Source organism: Strix uralensis, chromosome 2, assembly GCF_047716275.1.
Source record: "Strix uralensis isolate ZFMK-TIS-50842 chromosome 2, bStrUra1, whole genome shotgun sequence".
Classification (NCBI taxonomy): Eukaryota; Metazoa; Chordata; class Aves; order Strigiformes; family Strigidae; genus Strix; species Strix uralensis.
Genome location: NC_133973.1, coordinates 49,229,215 through 49,249,639, shown reverse-complemented (window position 1 = coordinate 49,249,639; position 20,425 = coordinate 49,229,215). Strand labels below are relative to the sequence as shown.

Genomic DNA, 20,425 nt, shown 5'->3' with positions numbered 1-20,425 from the left:
CGCTTCTCAGAAACACAAATTTGGTGGATGCACACCTTCCACATGGCTTGCCTGTGGGAAAGCTGTGCTGGTGGAGGAGTGAGCTGAGATATCTGTACAGGGGCTTTACGGATGCAAAAAGTTGGAGGAGCAAAGATGGGATCTGAGGTCAGAGATAGTTGGGAAAGGTGGTCAGAAGAAAAACGTTAGGAAACAGAAGAGGGGAGGTCAGTGTGTTTGATGATGGGAGTGAAAAGCACGGGAGGGCAAGTGAAAGGATTGCTGAAGGTTAGGGACCATGAAGGCAACAGGTAGCTAAACCAAGGAGGGCATCTAACAACCAGCATGAAAATCCTGAGAGGACAAGGGTACTCAGGCCAGCACGTGCCAGCACACGTGGCTTGCTGGAGCTGCGCCTCGGTGCCAGTAAGGCATCTAGCCTTGCTCCTTCTTCAGTCTTCTGGAAGAACATGCTGGTAGGGAATTGCAACATATGCCAAATTTGTACACCCTAAAAGCATTCATTATCCTCCCTGTCAAGCACCCAAGTGTTTGCTATATTCAATAAAACTGAAGTGTCAACACTGGTTACATATAGAGAGTTTCAAAGAGAGAACCAGCCCCTGTGCAGGTCTCCCTGGTGCCCTTCAGTCCACACACAAAGGTAACACACACACACAAATGTTTGACTTTGTATAGTACTTTTCCACCGATTTTCCTGTTGTCAGTTAATAAAAATGTGAAGCTTACAGAGTCTCTCTTGTTTTTATTCCCCAAGCTAAGCTTTCTCACTCTCCCTGTCCGGCTGCCCCTCTGCCATCCCCTCGTGCCAGGAAGAAGCACGTTCTCCCTCAGCTGACTGCCTCAGCTTGCTGCCCCCCTGCCCCTTTCTCCCATCTCATCCATCTCATTTGCCATCTCCAGCAGCCTTCTCCAGCAGGTCTCACCCATCTCCCTGCTCCAGGCCATAGCATCTCCTTCCTGATGCCTGCACAGCTCTCAGCATCTTTTGGTCTCCCTAAGCTTCTTTCATCTTTTCTCCTGTTTTCCCCACTCCCTCTGCCATTTTTTTTTTTTTTTTAATTTCTCTTCTCTCCCATCCTCCCCTCTCCTTGGCCACAGCCGGGCCCATTGTTCCTACCCTTTTCCCTATATTCTTGAATAAGTTCCATGGCTCCCAGACAGGTCCCCACCATACCCTGCAGTCGTATCTCAGCTGCTTCAGATTTCCCAGTGATTTCCACCATCCATCCTTTGCTTTTTTCATGCTGCCAAAGGACTCCAAGAGTGTCCTGGAAGTACACTTAGTTTTTTGTCACTCCATCTGCTCAGCTTTCCCAGTTCAACCCTGCACAGCTCAGTTATATTCCTAAAACATTTTGTGTTTTGTTCCTTTCATTCCCCTTCTAAGAAATAAATCAAATTATCTGGTTTTATCTACCCTGAGCAGAATCACAGGCATTCTGGGGATTCTGCCTAGTCAGAACCTAGTCTATTCTCCTCAGTCCCTCAGTCTCTTCCTGAGCTCTCTAAGCAGCTATGCATCTTCTGCAGTCCCTCAGGCATCACCAGGCATTTCTGTTCCTCATGGGGAAGAGCAGAAGTAGGCCTCCAGGCCACCCCTTCTCATTCAACACTCACCAAAGTCAGTGTTTTTCACCCAAAGGATAGGCGATTAACCACCTCCTGCACCTGCTGGTCTCCCTCTCTCCAGTTCTCCTCCTGAAGGATGATGCCCCAAGCACCTTGAGGAACCCAAACACCAAGAAGCCACTAACGCCTGGGAAGAAAATAGGCTTAAAATACAAATGGTGCAGAGTATTTTAGACGCTTGCACCAACCCTTTCCCATGTAGTGCAAAAACAGCAAGTAGGGCGTGCAGCCGGCCACGTGTGATGGTGACACAGCCAACATGTGTCCCCTCACCACCACAAACCCTGGTGAAATCCTTGAACTCTTACATGCTTCTTGGCTTCAGAAGAGTGTCGATGACTCAGTAATTATAATGCTTTTTGGAAAAGAGGAGCTGTATCTGTAGAAAGTCAGTCCAGAGAACAGTTTAATATTGAAACCAAGTACTGTACAATCATTGAGTAAGATCAGGCATTGCCTCTTGGCTGGTGATGCTCCAATATGCACTTATTTCATATGAAAAATGTGTTACAGGGGATGCAGTGCATTTAATGAGCATTCATTTATGCAAACAGTAGCAGAAAGATTTGATACTTTTACTGTCTTCATTCTTTTAACTGCAAAGAAGTCAGTGCGTGCAATGGTTTAATGGAAGGGCTTGTCAAGAGAAGTCTCAGTCAAAGGCACTGGAAGTTTGGCTCTGACATCCTGATTTTCTTCAAGTAGTGAAGTCCCTCAAGAGAAACTTCCACATATATAAAAATATATTGGAAGTTCACAGGTTAGAGAAAATAAACCTTTTATTATCTCTATATATATGTAGGAAATATATATGTTTGTGGTATACTTTGCATACTGGACATGGATGGTCAGTGGAGACCTGTGGAAGGTCAGCAGGAAATGATATGACTTTTTTCATTTTAGGTCTTTCTGTGAGAGACATGATGCACATTTTGTGCACCTAATAAGTGACATTCCCCAAATAGGCAATAGCCGGGAGGCCCGTGTGGCAGGGTGGGCGCCTGCCATTTTCAGGTCATGAGACCTCGGTGTTCTGGCAGAGATGGATTAAGTTAAATCAGAATAAATTAAGTCTGGGTGCTTGGTGGAAAGCCCAAGCTGAGTTACAAACTTGCAATGATTTTTTTTTTTTTTTTTTTGGTCGGTAAAAATAATAGGTCTTAACGTGCTTTAACTGAACCTTTGCAACTTTTTGAAGATTGTGTTTCACATATGGTTGATCTATATGAGTAAGACTAATGACAAACATTGCTTAAACAGGAGAATTTAAGGGTATGCCTGCAATGTTTTGGTTGCAGCTTTCTCACCAGAAAAGGGGAACTTGAAGTGTGGTAAACTAATCCATATTCCACTAGGAAAACACTTCTAGAAGCAATTGATATTTCAGCTTGTGAGTTTAGAAATTTAAAGCAGATTTAAAACATGACTTTGCCCTAGATATACTCACTGTGTCTTACTCTGTCTTCAGGAACTGTCATGTACTATATGTCACTTGGCTATTCTGTAACCCGGTAAACATTAACCTTGCCCGTATGGTTGCAGGTAGCTTTCATTTACCTTTAAGTAATCTTTTTTTACAAAAACTCACTTCATGGGGAAAATCAGTTTGCAATTTTGTCTGCTGATAGGAATCTAAGCATGTCATATGTGAGACGAGCCCAGTAGTACTTAACATATAACTCTATATCTACCCACCTCCTTGGCCAGTGAGGCTTGAGGTACATACATCACGGGGGAAATCTGTCTTGCTGGCCACATGTGTCATTCCTTCGCTATTCTGGCTTCCTGTCCTGTGTGGCTCCCTGGGTGCAGAGGGTAGCCCTGGCTCCCCCCATGCACCCCAGGGCCTGTGCCCCATGCCAGCAGCAGGGGTGGGCAGCCGCAGCCCTGTGCCCTCCTCTTCTTGTGATCCTTCATGCAGCAAAACGAAGCCTTTCTCCCTGTCTCTTCAAATAACAGCTTAGGCGGGGCGCTGTGCTTCCGGGGGGATTTTCTGATGTTTCCAAGTTAAAAACGGAAAAACAGGCATCTCTGGGGGGAGCAGGGGACTCCTGGGCAGGGAGACTCTTCAAAGGCCAGCAGGAGTTAGAAGCTCCCCTGCTGTTTAACCCAGAACCACGGGCTTGCACGTACGTAGGTTTGGCTCGAATGCTTTCGGTTTGGATCTGCACAAAGTCTGGGTAGTCTGTAGATGAGCGCGCCGTGCAGACATAAATATTCCAGCAGCTAAAATCAGATTTAGCTAACACTCAGCTCCTTCTGTTGCACTGAACGAAATATGACTTTTAACTTTTGCCAGGTCTTCCACAAAAACAGAGGAAAGCAAGTCGCACATTTAAGCAGAGTTGACAGCCCACTATTTAAACACCAAAACAAGCCTTTACTGATTCTTAAGTGGAATTAAATATTAGTTTTATATATAAAAGTGGATTTTGAACTATAACTTGCTTTGCTTATCTTTCTCAAAATAAAAGAGCCACTCAAGTTTTCTCTCCAATGTTTTTCTGGTTATGAAATGTGCTTATCTGACTTTCTTGCTATCACTATAACAAGAAAATCTCAGATATTACATTGGTTTAATACTAAAAAAAAGTGATCCAAGAAGAAAATCAAGCATCTTCCCAAAGCCTAAATCAGTAATTTTTACTCTATTGAAATCAATGGGACTATTCAAGATTAACCACATATGTGCTGAATTACTCATATAAGCATTATAATAAGAGGCTATTAATTTGAATTGAATTTGGTATGGCTTAAAAAAAAATTGAAAATGCAATATTAAATGAGAAGATGCTTTTTTATAATGAATAGGTTTAAAATACACATATTCCAAAAATAAAAAGTGGCGAACCATGTTACTGCCATTGCTGATTAGGGATTGTGGTGAAGTCTAGGATTATAAATACTGAAGCACTGTTCAATTCTACTTATTTAAAATACTTCTCATACTCTTTGCTTCTTTTCCCCTTACATAGGTAGAAAAATGACAGGAATGTCTACATGTGTCTTGTGTATATGTATGTATTTCTTCAGAGCTAGGGATTTATATGTAGAATGATTTTCATTTCAGTAGTAATATGCAGATCATGCTCTTAAAATTAGCTTGTGATTTGTACTGTTTTCTAAAACATCGGCTTGCTTGGTGCAAGCATCATCATTATTGCTTGTTTGCCACGACAAAAGATAGTACTGAGGAGTTTATAATTGGGATGCATCATGTACCCCAAGCATTGCTGACTATGTCCCAACCATTTAAGGTGAGACTAAGAGCGTGAGGGTGATTTCTTTGTGTCAGTGCATTCTTTGTGCAAATGTGTACTTTTTAGTATAACTCAGAAGTGGCTAAACCTGACCAAACAGACTGTTTCACAGGGGAACAGAGAGCTAATCCTGTGCTGCATTTCCAAAAGTTAAGTTTAGAAACATAGAAAATGTAGGATATTATGGCAGACATTCATTGCCAGAAGACTGGGATCAAAATTACTCCCGCAGCAGATTCATATGAGTCTTATGAGGAACCTATCCGCTTTTTAAGTTGTGCTTGGCAGCACTACACGAGACCTTGTGCTGGATTTCCAGACGCACCCTGTTTTCCTGCCTGTGCATTAAGCAATTTGACTGCAGGCTTAACGGCCCAGAGAGTCATTCTGCAGGATCTACGACTAAAAATAACACTGTGGTCTCCTAGCATGAAGCACTGAACACCAGTTGAAGACTTCTTCTCTGCATGCACCAACCAATACAGTGTGTTGTATGGGGACACTTTCTCTTCAGCAGTGCGCTTCTGTGGGCACAGCCGCCCACAGCTGTGAAACACAGCAGATACTGGGAACATATTATTAAACATTTCAGTTTCTCTTATTTTGTTGCCAAGTAGACACAGCACAAAACACAACTCTCTCTCTGGAGACTGAGGCAGATTTTTATCCGGTGTGAATGCACCAAGACTCTTGAGGTTTTGATTCTGGTACTAAGTTGAGGAATACATGGGCATGCCTGGGGCTTCCTGGCTGGGATGGCCAGTGCTGTTGTAAGCAGGTTGGAGAGATCAGCCTGGCAATTGAGGGTGAATGGCTAATATTCAAATGTAAAGCAATCCCAGAGATTGATCTGCTGGTATCATGCCTAGACATCTAACAGACCGAGATACCCTATTTCAGTACATGTCTCATTTAGGAAGATCCCAAGTCAGCTGTTAACATCTGCAGGCATAGTACACCTTAGTGATATATATGTAAAATTTAGTAGTCTTTAAAACAATAATTGCAAACGCTGAACCTACCTGACAGCATTGTCATCATATTTTTGAGGTATGTTGTCATACTTGTAATTCAGTTACAATACAGACATGTAGGGTCTGTGTGACAGGAAGAAAGCATTGCAATATGTACAGCCTATGCTTATACCAGAACATCCCATCCCGTATTGTTCTTCATGTGTTCTTCTTAATCCAGGTACCATGCCCGCACGTAGTGTTCAGGCTTACTTGCCCTTTGAACTTGTGCTTGGAGGTATGAAATGAAGTCAGGCAACAGTCTGTTGCAACAGCATGCTAACGATAATTTAACTGTTGGGCTCAACCCATACCACTATATTGCTATAAACTCAGTGAAAACTGTTGTAGGCTCAGTCCTAATTCTGTCTGCATGCTGAAGGATCTCGATAGCTGTAGTACTTTATTGTTTTAGTGAGAACAGGGTATGAAGCCAGATGCTTACTTCAACTGGATGCAAATTCTCTTGCTCTGCCTGCATATTCAGTAGCACTTTGAACCTGCTATATGTTCCAAGTTAAAATTGTGCCTGCTGGGACAGGCCACATGAGGCAGGTCACGTATTTAGTCAACAACTGGTTGATTGCAACTCCTGTGACAAAGGGAGTCTGGATTAGCAGTTTCACTTGGCTTTTCAGAAGATGGGAGCTGATGAGCTCACTGATCTAGCTGGAAAAAATAAGTCAGCAGGGGGAAATTATCTCAGCCTCTTTGTTGACATTACTGTGGAAAGCAATCCCAGAGTTGAGCAGTGTACATTGTTATTTTTAATATTGTCAGCTAGGAAAATTCATTGCACCTTCATTATATCATATGTTATTACAGGTATCGTTTTGGAAAGGGCAATTCCTGTGGTGTGATTCTGATCCCCCATGTACTAATTTTGCACAAGTGCAGTTCTTGAGACCTTGCCTGCATTGGCAGCAAGCTAGGATATGAATTTATAGCATCCTAGCTATTTCATGTTAATTCGTCCAGTGTTTGTCTCTGCGGATGATATTTCACTCCACATTGAAAGTGAATTAAGCTGTCCTTCACAGATTTCCACAAAGAAAGCTGGTGCAACATAGCTAGCCCTCTGTAAATTCACACACTTTTTCACAGCACACTAAATTCCTCTTGCAGACAAGTGCTCCTATTCAGTGGGATGATTTCAGGCTTAAATCAACCTAAGAGAGACAGCATTCGTCCAGCTGAACCAATAGTGGTACAAGGATGCAGCCATTGCAATGCAAGCAAAAACCTTAAATCAAAACCCAGACTTAACGTCAGTAACACTGTCAGAGCATGCTTCCACTTCAAGTTTTTGCCTACCCAGTTTATGAGGCTCCTGTACATCCTACCATGACTCATTCTCAATTTCTGCCAGTCTTTTGTGCCATCAGTGTCAGGAAAAGATTTTCAATTAAGAAGTAACCCTCAGAAAAAAAGGTTGCTGATGTTTCTAATCCTAACCATTCCTTTAGTCCAATTTAAACTAGAAACAGGTGAATTAGTAGTAATGAGGGAGCAACAGACTTTGGTAGGGGAGGGGAACCAGTGGCTGAGAAGGGAGAAACGCCTCCTTAACCCATCTTTGCTGCTAGAGAAGTTTTCCCCCTTAAGAAGACAGGTTGGTACTTTATTAGTCTTAATTCTGGCAGTTAATGGGCAACATATGCACTGGTGCAGCATTCAGCCTCACTGAGGTGGAGATCAATCATTATCAGCGTTTTGTGTGCCACTGCGTTAAAACGGGATGAATAAAATTAATTACCCCTAAAATGGAACCTTCCACACAGAAGGCTGGAACTTCTCAACCTCTAAGTGGTACTTTATTCACAAAGATTTTACTCAAGTATCAAACACACACAGAGGCGTACAGGCTTCGGAACAGCAAGAACAAAAAAATAAGACCCACAGTGTACTATTATTCTCTACTTTCATAGATGGGTCGAACTGCAAGAGGAACCAAAACCTTTTTCGCAGTCATTCCCCTTACTTTCTCTTACAGAAATCGTCTATTTGAATACCCAAACCTCATCTTGTCACGATAAGATCAAAACCTCACATGACTTTAGTGTAAAACTGAACATATTCCTTAATCTTTAAACAACAAAAGCAGATGACAGCTTTTGTTTTAGGGAAGCAATTAAGCCAAGCAAATAGAGAGCTAGTCTGTGACTCCTGTGGCCAGGAGGTCACTTCACTGCCCTCCCACAGGCTCTGGAGCTGATTTAAATCCCTTCACCCCTCTCTGCTTCAGTCTTGCCATTTGCCAGGCAGGAGTGGAGCCATCTTTAAGCCTAGGCTACCAATGCCCATTTGTAAAGGCCTCTTGCTTGAACACCCACTTAGCAGGGAAAAGGATGCATCTCCTTTTTGAGATTTTAAAATGGTACTAAAAAGAACAGTTTAAGTGCCTGCACATAAGTAGTGTTTAAAATGAGGTAAATAATTTGATAATTTTAAACAACAAAAAATTTTGCCTTAGTTTTCACAACTTCCTACAAGTGCTTTTTTCTCTCATGCATGCTCTGTATTGATTTTGCAGAGCATGTGTAATTGCAAGACTTGATCCTGAAGGAGGCAGATGAAACTTTTTATAGCATTTTCAGACTACTCATAGAAGCGCTGTATTTAAGCTAGGCATAATTTATTGTTTTTATTTCTGGTATTGTTATTAGCTTGTAAAATTAAAGATAGCCCACCTCAGTCCGTAAAAAATTTAAGCTCCTCAGAAATAGCAGTGACTATCTTCTTCATTTTCTTTGGCTACAAAAGCCAGAATTTCTGTCCTCAGTCATCCAAGACATGTGGTAAGAGTATCGCCTATAATGCAAAGTAGTAGAAAAAGAGAATAAGGAAAAAAAGAGTTTGGTCCCCATTTTGTCCAATACCTTTCTCCTATTCCCTTAACATTTTCCTTTGCCCTTTCAGAACCCTTCAGAACCTCTTTTCCTTAAAAAAATCTCATCTTTCCATGTACGCCGTCTTCTTAGCTCATGGTTGTACAGCCTGTCTGTAGGGCACAACCAGTGAATCATAATAGCAAATGTCAACAGGAAAAGATCTCCAGTAGCCCATTAGCTGTTTGAGTTCATATTTATTATTTACTGAATGACTGTGAATAATGAACAAATTGCTCTAAATCAGTACAGATTTGTGACTAAATCTCTATTAAAAAGGGAAAATCGGTTCAAGCAATTACAGAATTTATTTGCAAGGAAAAATTTGCCTTCTTCTCATTAATATTATGTAGAGTAGACATAGCACCAGCGAGAGGAATAGAGGTAATTGGTGCAGATGGGTTAGGGATGAAAAAGGTAGACCTATGAAGTGATGGACAAGCGAAAGAAATTCTCACAAAATGCTTCCATTTAGCTATCTGCCCTAATCTCTGTGGATTAGATTTATAAGAGCATCAGTGAGTTAGACAACGTTGGAGATTGTCACCCAAGTTGAGTTTGTAGTCAGTATTTAGAGGAGTACATTAAGTTATACAATTCCCATTCGAGCTAAATAAGGCTAATCTTCAGACTGCCATGCTTAATTCATGCATGAGTTTGGGCTTAATCTTTTTCTCAGAGGATACTGGGTCAGGTCAGTAGTGCCACTGATGCAAAAAGTGTGCAGGTTTGTCATTTAGGCTTGTCTCCCTAAAGGTAAATGAGAATTTTTTAGCTATTATAAAAATGGACAGAGGAATCACAAATTGTACAATTGAAGGAAAATACCAATTCCTAGCACGCAGATTGTGTAGAAAACAACAAAAGGAACCTATCCTAAAATAGAAGAGTATCTAAATGTTTTTCTGTTGGCTTTGTGGAGCACATGTGGTAACGCCTCTTCGTGCATTTACTTGAGCAGTTCTCTAAATCAGATTCTGTTTTAGGGTAGTCTTGAAAATTATATAACAGAAAATTGTGGGTTTATGTTTTCTACTTAAAGAAAATATGTGGTATCAGGAGTCATGTTATCAGACATTATCCAAAATCTTATACCTGTTAAAAAGTGATGCTCAGCATCATATTTAATTAGCTCTACATTCTTTTTTTCATCACAAAGTCAAAGGCTTTCCAAATTAATGCGGCTATTTGAGTATTTTTAGGCAAGAGCCTATTAACGCTGAAATGATTTTTACAAAAACATGCTATAGCTAAAGCTCACGATGGAAGTAATTTGTAATATTCAATGACCTCATTTTATTCTGTTTTGCTCACTCAAAGCTAATGCATATGATGCCATGTGAAATTCTCAGACGAGCCTGTCTGCAGGACTTATGGGAGCCATAAATGGATTAAACTTCTCACTCCCTGCTTTGGCAAGTGATCAGTTACATTTAAATAAAGGTCAGTCTGTCTTTACAAAGAACACACTGAAAGCAAGCGCAATAGCTTTGCCTACTGAGCCTAGAACATAACTATTTGAAGCATAATTAGCAACGGGGTGCCAGTCACTGATTGTGCTTTTTGCTTGATTTTATGTCTGGGGAGTTCCAGTATTCCCCATTAGCTTTAAGAGGGGGCACGGTGCTAGTTATCAAATTGACAGTCTTGACCTGGCCTCTCAAAGCAGCTGTAAAACATTGTTTGGGAAAATTAAGACGAATGCCAAATGCCATACCAAAACCAGGACTGTAATATTGCTACAAATTGGACATTCGTGGTCCATGCCGTGACTCCAGACAACAATGAGAGCACGGACTTTGTTGCTCTAAAGACCAGGTAACTGTGATAAGGAGATACACCAACTCTCCTATTATCTCATCTTATGAACTCTGTATTTTGAATTCCTTATAAAATACCCCATACCTGTTCTTTTCAGCATTAACAGTGACCAGCTCTGCCATCTGTTAAAATATAGATAGGATATTCCTTGCAAGAAGGGTGGAGTGAATCAGCTATAGCTGCCCCTACAGTAAAAGGTACTGATCACAAAAGGGTTATTTTGTCAAGTTAATTAAATATTTAGCCTACATGAGGCATTTAAGAATAAACATGATAGCAGAATCATAGAATCATAGAATGGTTTGTGTTGGATGGGACCTTAAATATCATCTAGTTCCAATCCCACTAATATATTTTCTGGTTTTCTGGTTCTTTACAATACCTCATTTGTTTGGGGGTTTCTTGACCAATGTTCATAACCCTTGTGGCGAAGTTGATAATCATCTACAGGTGGAGAGAACAGAGCCGATACAGCAATTTTGTTACTCTGCAGACAGCCTGAAATTCTAACAGAGATTTGTGAATTACCTTGACCTGCCTGACTGGAGCATCAGCTTCAGAAATCCAGTGATTGCACTCCAGTGTCATCAGCAACTAATTCAGCACAGATCGTTTTATCTAATGTTATCAGGGAATGGGTAAGAGCAAAACACCATGGACTGGCTTTTGGGAATTTCCAGAGAAAATGCAAAAGCAGACCAGAGAGGTAGGCAGGGGACAGCAAAAACAGCAAAAGAATAAGGAGGAGGAGTAATTAAAAGGCAGCAAAGAGAGTGGGATTAGATGGAAAGAATCTATTAAATAAAGATGAACATGATATGAATTATTATGAGAAAATATTGCAGTCTTACATTTTAGGTGTGATACAAAGACTATATTTTTCCATTCATGTCTGTGTAAAACATCAACCTACTTTTATCTCAGCCACTCTCACCTGATAGCTGGTCGATGGCTGCATTCCCAGCTCAGGTCCTCTATAAGAGAGCAGAGGTCTGTGTCTTCCAAATGTGTCTTAGTTATCAGTCACAAAATAGAAACTGTAAGAGGAAGATGACCAACCAAGGCTTAAGATAAAACCATATACTTTTCCTGATTTGCCTACACTTGGGTGCTAAACACAGGATTTTAGGTCTGCAGGTCTTCATCTCCTTTCATGAATGCTATATCCATTTTAAGAGTTAATTAAATACATTACAAAATGTGGGAACTGCCAAGAAAAATAGAGCTGTATTTGGTTTTAAAAGCCCTTAGATATATTAAAGTAAGAAGACCAATGCCTTAAGCAGTTCCATATCAGTTCTACCATTCTGCATCTCTAAAATTTATTTGTGCTTTTTTTGTTTGTTCCATTTCTAGGATTTCTTTTTCCTGACAGAATATTTGTATAGGAAGTGGAGAAATCGGTGACTGATTTAATTGACAATTTTCAGCTTATATGAAAGTTTCATTTTTTACAGATTTTCTACAAAGCATCCAACTAATGCTCTGTTTCCAGCATGGGCACTTCAAGGTCATATTTCTTTATTTTCACCACAGGTCAGATTCCATCACCAGGAAAAACTAATTTCAAAGCATCTTCCATCACAGGCACTCCAAAATAATGAAACGAAACAGCCAACCAGAAAAATAATCCTTTTTCTTTAACCCATCAACCCTGCACCAGCGATGCAGAACTATCCTCATGCTCTGGCAGTAAGGTTTGCTAGTCAGGTAGCAAATGCACTCCTGTGGCTTAGACCTCCATAATCATTTCTCTCTTCTACAGGACGTTGACTGCAAGCACTGGTAATGGCCAGCTGTGTCTCCTTTGAATCTTCTAGCATGTCCACGTTATGTTTTTCTGCATGTTGATTTGAGTACTTTAAACACTCACTTTGTTCTCTATTGTAGGTCATGGGTTATATGGGACTTTTGAAATGTTGTCCTCCTGGAGAAAAACTAGAGAAGACCAACATGTTAAAGAGAGGACTGCAGCCGTATTTGCAGACTCCATGCTCTCGTTTTCTCTCACCACTGCCATGTACCTGGTCACTTTTGGAATAGGTGCCAGTCCCTTCACTAACATTGAAGCAGCCAGGATTTTCTGCTGCAATTCCTGTATTGCAATTTTCTTCAACTACCTCTATGTACTCTCCTTTTATGGTTCCAGCCTGGTGTTTACTGGCTACATAGAAAACAACTACCAGCATAGTATCTTCTGCAGAAAGGTACCAAAGCCAGAGGTATTGCAAGAGAAGCCTGCATGGTATAGGTTTCTTCTGACAGCCAAATTCAGCGAGGACACGGCGGATTCAGAGGAAACGAACACTTATGAGAGTCATCTTTTGGTGTGGTTCCTGAAACGCTATTATTGTGACTGGATAACAAACACTTATGTCAAGCCTTTTGTAGTTCTCTTTTACCTTGTTTATATTTCCTTTGCCTTAATGGGCTACCTGCAGGTCAGTGAAGGGTCAGACCTGAGCAACATCGTAGCGACCGCGACACGGACCATTGAGTATACGACTGCCCAGCAGAAGTATTTCAGTAACTACAGCCCAGTGATTGGGTTCTACATCTATGAGTCGATCGAGTACTGGAACACCAGTGTCCAGGAGGATGTGCTGGAGTATACCAAGGGCTTTGTGAGGATATCTTGGTTTGAAAGCTACTTAAATTACCTTAGGAAACTCAACATATCTACTGGATTGCCCAAGAAGAACTTCACTGATATGTTGAGGAACTCCTTCCTGAAGACCCCTCAGTTTGCCCATTTTTCAGAGGATATCATCTTTTCCAAGAAATACAACAACGAAGTCGATGTCGTGGCCTCCAGGATGTTCTTGGTGGCCAAGACAATGGAAACCAAGAGGGAAGAACTTTATGACCTCCTGGAGACCCTGAGGAAGCTCTCTCTCACCTCCAAGGTGAAATTCATCGTTTTCAATCCATCATTTGTGTACATGGATCGTTATGCCTCTTCAGTGGGAGCCCCCTTACAAAACTCCTGCATTAGTGCTTTATTTCTGCTCTTCTTCTCTGCATTCCTGGTGACAGACTCTCTGATCAACGTCTGGCTCACTCTAACTGTTGCCTCGGTTGAATTTGGAGTTATAGGTTTTATGACCTTGTGGAAAGTGGAACTAGATTGTATTTCTGTGTTGTGCTTAATTTACGGAATTAATTATACAATTGACAACTGTGCTCCACTGTTATCAACCTTTGTCCTGGGCAAAGAGTTCACAAGAACTAAATGGGTGAAAAATGCCCTGGAAGTGCATGGGGTAGCTATTTTGCAGAGCTACCTCTGCTATATTGTTGGTCTGATTCCTCTTGCAGCTGTGCCTTCAAATCTGACCCGTACACTGTTCAGGTGCTTGTTTTTAATAGCATTAGTCACCTTCTTTCACTGCTTTGCCATTTTACCTGTGATACTGACTTTCCTGCCACCGTCCAAGAAGAAGAGGAAAGAGAAGAAGAATCCTGAAAACCGTGAGGAAATAGAGTGTGTTGAAATGGTGGATATGGATAGCACCCGAGTGGTTGACCAAATTACAACAGTCTAACTTGTTTGTTTGTTGCTTTTTTACACTAGGTCTTACTAAGGGAAAAAAAAAAAAAAAGAAACCAGTACTGACTAAATATCTGGGGAGAGTAAGGGGTTTGGAGGTTTTCTCTCCCCCCTCTAAGATAAATCCAGGAATATTCAAAATGATGGGAGAAATTAAAAATAAGTTTTAAAAAAGAGGCAGGGGACTGTACCTTGCTCAGATCCTGTAACAGGTATTATGAGAGAAATTTGCACACACATGCAAAGAGGAGTTGAATTTTAGATGCATGAAGTAAGATCTAATGAGAGAAGTTGGGTTCCTAAGCAGCCATCTGCATCGCCTGTACTGCAGATGCTGCTATTATTGTGGCTAAACCCAATCAGATTGAAAGGTCAACTGTCAAGGCTGAAGTAGCACTAAATGTTCGCTGGATGTAAAGGCTTTACAAACTTTCTGCACAGCAATAACTCAAGTCAGTGAGTCAGCTCTTATAGGTCTTAGCCATCACATTTAATTTTTCTTTTCTCCCCTAATCTAAACATTTATGCAAGACTGTATAACAGATAGCAAACTGTACTGGGAAAGAAGGCAGTACACAGCAACCAAATGCTTTCCAAACACTTTTATGTTATAAATCACTTTTTTTTTCTAAAAAAATCATTCTTTTAAAATGTAAATCATCCCTTGTAACATTTTTAATCATGGTTTTATAGCTGTTTCTTTTTCTTATAAAAACAAAAAGAAAAAAAAAAATCCCAGTGACTCTGTCACTCTAGAAAATATGTAATTCTATTTTATACATGTCTCGCTACTAGTTAAACATGTAATCTGCTTTACCAACTGCAATTTTGTTAGCACTCTACTAACACATGTGTGTGGATCTAGCAGCAGACAGAAGATGGTGTACTGAATATTTCAGCACCAAAATCCATGACACAAACCTCAAATACTGAAATGTCATCAAGAAAGTGAATGTTAGGGCTCTTTTAGTGAGAGCCTATTTCAGGCCATTCACTGGTAATGCACACTAAGAGGATTAGTGGGTGGTTTTACATAATGTATAACTTAATCCCTCAATCTTCCTAGAGTACCTGTAAAGCAATAGACCTTGCAGCTATGGGCTCTTCCAAGAGACAGTAGACCATGAGAGTTGCATGGAACAAACTGAAGGCTGGGACTGTGGTTTAGCAGCAGCAAGTTTAACAACATCCCCAAAGAGCCCGTATCTAAGGGGCCTATTGAAAACATCACATCTGAGGGAAGAAAAAAACACCTTTAAAAAAATCACATTACTGAGTCTTTTTGGAGCTGTGAGTTCTAAATCAATAATTCTGTCAGCATCTGTGATGTGGAGTAATACAGATAAAGCAGCATCTCTTTCCTCCTCCACCCCCTCCACCCTTAAGAGCAACAGGCACATTACTGTAAGGTTTTATCATGCGGTTGAACCCCAGTGGGGATACGTAAGCCAATTCTTTAGGTTTTGCTGAGAATATTCCGACTATACATTGCTTGTGAAAACCCAGTTGCAGGAAGCTGGCTGGTGTGTTGGGTGGTCTCATGAATATATGGACTGTTGCTTTGCAGTGCAAGGTGAATGTATTGCAACCGGACTCCTTTTTACAGCTCATCTGGAAAGTAAGAGTACTTGAGAAGTTTTCACAGTTGGCACAGTGTTTGCCTCAATGATGGTATCTGGAGGGTGAAGGGATATTGCAGGAGCCGTGGGGCTTGGAGCACTGGGATGACTGTGGCTGGGGAGGCTGCCTGTGTCACCCGTATGGTGATTAGCACATCTGTGGTCACAGACCCAGGGTATGCGCCACTGCATGAAATTTCTCTTTAGCATCCAATCCCAGTGACCCCACAAACGTCCTGTGCAAAACCTGCAAATGCCGCCTAGTGGATATTCATTTTCAAGCAAAGGGATACCTCTGAAGCTTCCTTCCTAGCAGAAAATAAGATAACCAGATATTTTGCCCTGAAGCAAAATGTTACATACTGACTAGCAAAACAAGTCAGCAGTGCAGCTGGCAACGTTTGCTTTCCCATGGATAAGTCCCTTCTCTGACCAGAAGGAAAGGAAGCTGTGTCCAGGAATGCACAGGCTCTTTGCTCGAACAAAAAACATTAGCTGCAGTAGCAGCTGGGAAGCTGTAACAACTTCAGCCTTGGCAGAAATCAGGCAGACACCTTGAAGACAGCCAAATGAATGTGAGGTGAGGGGAAAGATCTGTTTCCCCTGTTTTCTTTAGACTCAGGCTTGGGGCTATGTTTTCCAGCCAAAAATCATTTCTTAAATATACTTTCACTGTAGATTTTCTGTGACAGTCATCATGTCATTTAAATATCACCCTGTCTCCTGGCTGTTCAACAGGCAGCTGCAGTGGCTTTTAAACTTCTGAGGGCATTAGCAAATTAGTTGAGAATACAGAGGAATTGCAAACCACTTTTGGCAGCAGCAAGCTACTGGCTTGTGGGACACCTGGAAATGGGAGATGTGTGAAAGAGGTTGTTTGTATACTGCAGAGAGGAATACATGGCAAACACTGATTTTACACCTCTGCTATCCCTGATGCTATCACTTGCAAACACCAGACGCAAAGATGGCTACCATAAACCTCTTCGCATCTAATTGAAATGCATAGATAGGCGCATTTTTAAAGAGATGTCCAAAGACAAGCTTGTAGTTTCAACAGATCTCTCATTAAATCTCAGCATGTGCAGCCTTCAGAGATCTTCCAGGAAGGTGATAAAACCAGTGATAAAATTACTCCTCTATCTCCAAACCTGTCAGAAAAAGGATGTGGAGGCACCCCTATGGCAAAGTGCCATCAGATGTGCTTAGGTGTCCACAGAAGACAGGGTTAGAAGTCATGCAGCCCACCAGCTTGCCCCAAGGCAGACCCAATGACATTTAAATCATTTCTGAAGGAAAGCCTGTGCCCACAGGTAAAGTTGGGCTCAGCTTGACTGGCTGTTCTTAAAAATCTTTTTAAGGGCAGATTCCTCCCCTAGCACTTCCCCCTACCCACCCACCCTGTTCCATGTTACCCCACCAGTAACTCCTACTGGCCACCCCACCAGTAACTCCTACTGTCCACCCCAGGGCTGGGAGGGGGAAGAGGAGCCATGCCCCTCTCCACACAGGGAAGGACAGGCCAGGCATGAGACAGTCTCTGAAGCATCCCCAAACCAGAGGAAACCCAAAACAGAGCCAAAAACAACTTGTGTACGTTTTTCACCATGTTTTACCTCAAGCCATCACTCCGCTCCCCAATTCCAGGCTTGGTAAGGTAAAGCCATGAAAATGTCCAAGGTGTGCTTACCCCAGGTCTGTGAGATTTCTGCCTGGATCCTGATGTGTCTGAGAGATGCACCAAATATTCCTTCTCTACAGATAGCTTGAATACCTCAACATGAACCAGAAATGGCATGTTCTCAAGGTTTCAGACTATGCTAAGCCACTTTGGCCTTCCTCCCCTTTGACTTTTTCCTCTGGAGCAATTATCTTTACCAAAGTCAATTGGCCTCACTGTGCCTGTTGATTAATAGGTGCAGATGGTGTGCTCTGTTCTCAGTCCAAAGCACTCCCAGTGGATAACTGTGCATAAAATTTTACGCTTACTGGTGAACCTCCGTTTTGGAATACTACCTAGGCTTAAGCAGTTTTTTGACATACTCCTAAGTGGCTTTTTAGCCCAGGTATCACTGTGGTTTTGTTTGCAATATAGATGACTCAATTTTTGTATAAATTCAGTGAGTAGAACAGAGTATTATAAGCTGTCAGGCACTGACTAAAATCTAAGCAAAAATTTTAGCTAAGGCTAACAAGACTCTATAGGACTGTGGCTCACTGAGCACATATATCTTCTACAAACATTAAAATTTCTATACAGTAAGGTATGGTGTACAGTATATTTTTACTACAGGGTAAGCATGGGGGAAAAAGAACCAACCTAAGTTTATGTGAGCATCAAGATCAGTCCAGTTTTCTTGAAACATAATTCCTAATGTCTTAGCACAAGTTCATTTTCAATTTACAAGAATTCTAACTGGAGGAAAAATGAAGAGAGAAAAGTTGGTATAGCTGGAATAACTGTGCTATAAAAATTAATTGACAAAGCCAGAATTTTCTGCCCAAAGCTTTAAGTGAAAATGTTCTAGTTAGATTAATATTAGAGCTGTGAAGGTTGAGAAAAACCTGTGTAGCAAAGAAAAAGAGCTTCTTTTCCAAAGAGAAGCAAACGAACTTATCATGGTCAACTGCATGAACCTGGAGGGAAAACAGTACCAAAGTGGCCTGAGGTTATGTTGAGCCACATGAGGATTCCCATCTGCTCTCAGAAGCTTTCTGAGTCAGTGCTGAATTCAGATAAAATGTGTACTTTAAATTGAAAGGTGTACTTTTAAATGCTTTTCTCTAGGCTGACTGTCCTCCTGTGAGCCACCAAAACCCACCTCAGCCAACACCTTTTTTATTCAAAGAGAAAACACAACAGACTGGTGGCACGACTCAGCAGAGTTTAGGAGAGTCAGAAGGAAGACAGTGACTTCTCTTAAAACAATGAGAAAGCCAGAAACAGCTCTTTAGCAAGTGGGGTTTCTGGAAGAAGAACTGGTTGCCTCAAAACTTAGCCAAGTGGTGTTTCTCCTATTTGTTAACTCTGGAAGCAGATGATAGCATGTTCAAAGAGATGCAGGGAAAGGAAGCAGAGCTAACAGGGGTTAGCCTTGGGTTTGCTGTGGACTCTCAATTGCTGTAGCTACTCTTGCATGGTCAGGAACTGGTGGCAGGATGGGGCCGCAGGAGGGGCAGGGACAGCTCTGCTGCATGGGCATTGGGGATGCCAGACCAGGCACTGTGGCGGGGTCATTTCCCCTGTTTCTGTCCCACAGCCCAGCCCAGCGGCTCTCATGCACTCACAGACAGCTCCTAGCATGCCTCACATTATGGCAGCACTGCTGGGTTTTGCTGAACCAGAGCTTGTGTGGTAAGGCACGAGCCCTTGGGAAGCTACTTTTTGGAAGACCCTGGTCAGAAAGGATTACCCAGAGCCTTTTCCTCCCCTGCCTTCACAGGTGTCAAAACCCCGATCCATATGAATCAAATTGTACAATTAGCTACCTAGGGGCAAAGTATTTCTTCCATGGCTTTATCCTTACATTTATCACTAAAACTACTTGTCATTTATTTTCTTATAAATATTTTTAAATAAGTAAACCTTTCTGGGGTTCACACAGGTCTGATGAGAAAGGGGTGTGGAGAGGAACAACCCCTTCCCCTCCCCAAAGGTGAGCAGCATCTTCTAGCCATGGCCAGGCACCACACCATCGTTGCAGGGCACCCCCAGGGACCCCATCCCAGTGCAGGGGCAGGGGAAACCTTATCCTCCCTTCACCCTCTCCCTAGTGTCATTAGAGAACAGGGAGGAGCTTTAGCTCCAAATTGTGGTGGGGATGGACCCCAAGGGAGCCCTTGTGAAACTCGTCTGCTGTCAGGAAAGCACAAGGGAGAACTTTTGGGGGGCGGTTTTGAGAAAGACATGGCAAAGATATCCCAGGAAGGTATTCGAACACGTATTCCTGCCCATGGTGCATAGGTTGGGGTAGAGCAGCTTGCCGCAATGTGCCACCACTTGCCCTGTCATGGTCCAGGCACAGCTTCCTGCCTGGAGAAAGGGCACCTCAGCATCACCTGCGGCTGCCTGGGGCAGCTGCTTCTCAGGCACGAATTGGTCTGATGTTGTTGGCGTTCTGCAAGTCATCACCTTTTTTTAATTTGGGAAAAGGAAAACAAAAATCAGCATAAATAATTCTAGGTTATTTAAGCTCCAAGAAGTCTTAATCTGTGCGTCAAATAAATGGCTTGCAAGATGTCAGGGGTTTTTGTTTGGGCTTTTTTTAACCTATTTTTACTATTTTTGTAATAATTTAGGGAAAAAAATTGTATAATGAATCTCAATGTATAGCATAAGCCTGAAATAAAATGGCTGTCTCTCTCTTTGCTTCCTGTGCTCCCAAACTGCTACAGAAGTCCCATGACATCACCAACCTAATGAACTGATTTACCTGGCCTAACCCAAATAATCAGGCTGTGTGTCCTCTCCAGCTCCTATCAGAGAGGGGCGGTGGAGCAGTTCAGGGGCACCTACTGCAGCAAGGACCAGCAACATCCCAAAGACAAAGGGCACACTGCTTATTCAGTAGCCCCTCTTGTTCTGGGCTGCACACTGCTCAGCAGCAGATACAGGGAAAATGTATTCGCTTCACATCTATTC

General features: G+C 41.9%; 1 protein-coding gene across 1 annotated transcript in view; it reads left to right on the top strand.

The window, feature by feature from the left end:
* Positions 1–20,147, top strand: part of PTCHD1 (patched domain containing 1) — a 39,822-nt gene extending 19,675 nt beyond the window's left edge. Inside the window, exon 3 of the mRNA XM_074858626.1 lies at positions 12,505–20,147. Within this exon, the coding sequence (XP_074714727.1) occupies positions 12,505–14,159 (1,655 nt within the window). The 3' untranslated portion in view covers positions 14,160–20,147. The remainder of the gene's footprint in view (positions 1–12,504) is intronic.
* Positions 20,148–20,425: the final 278 nt, after the last annotated feature.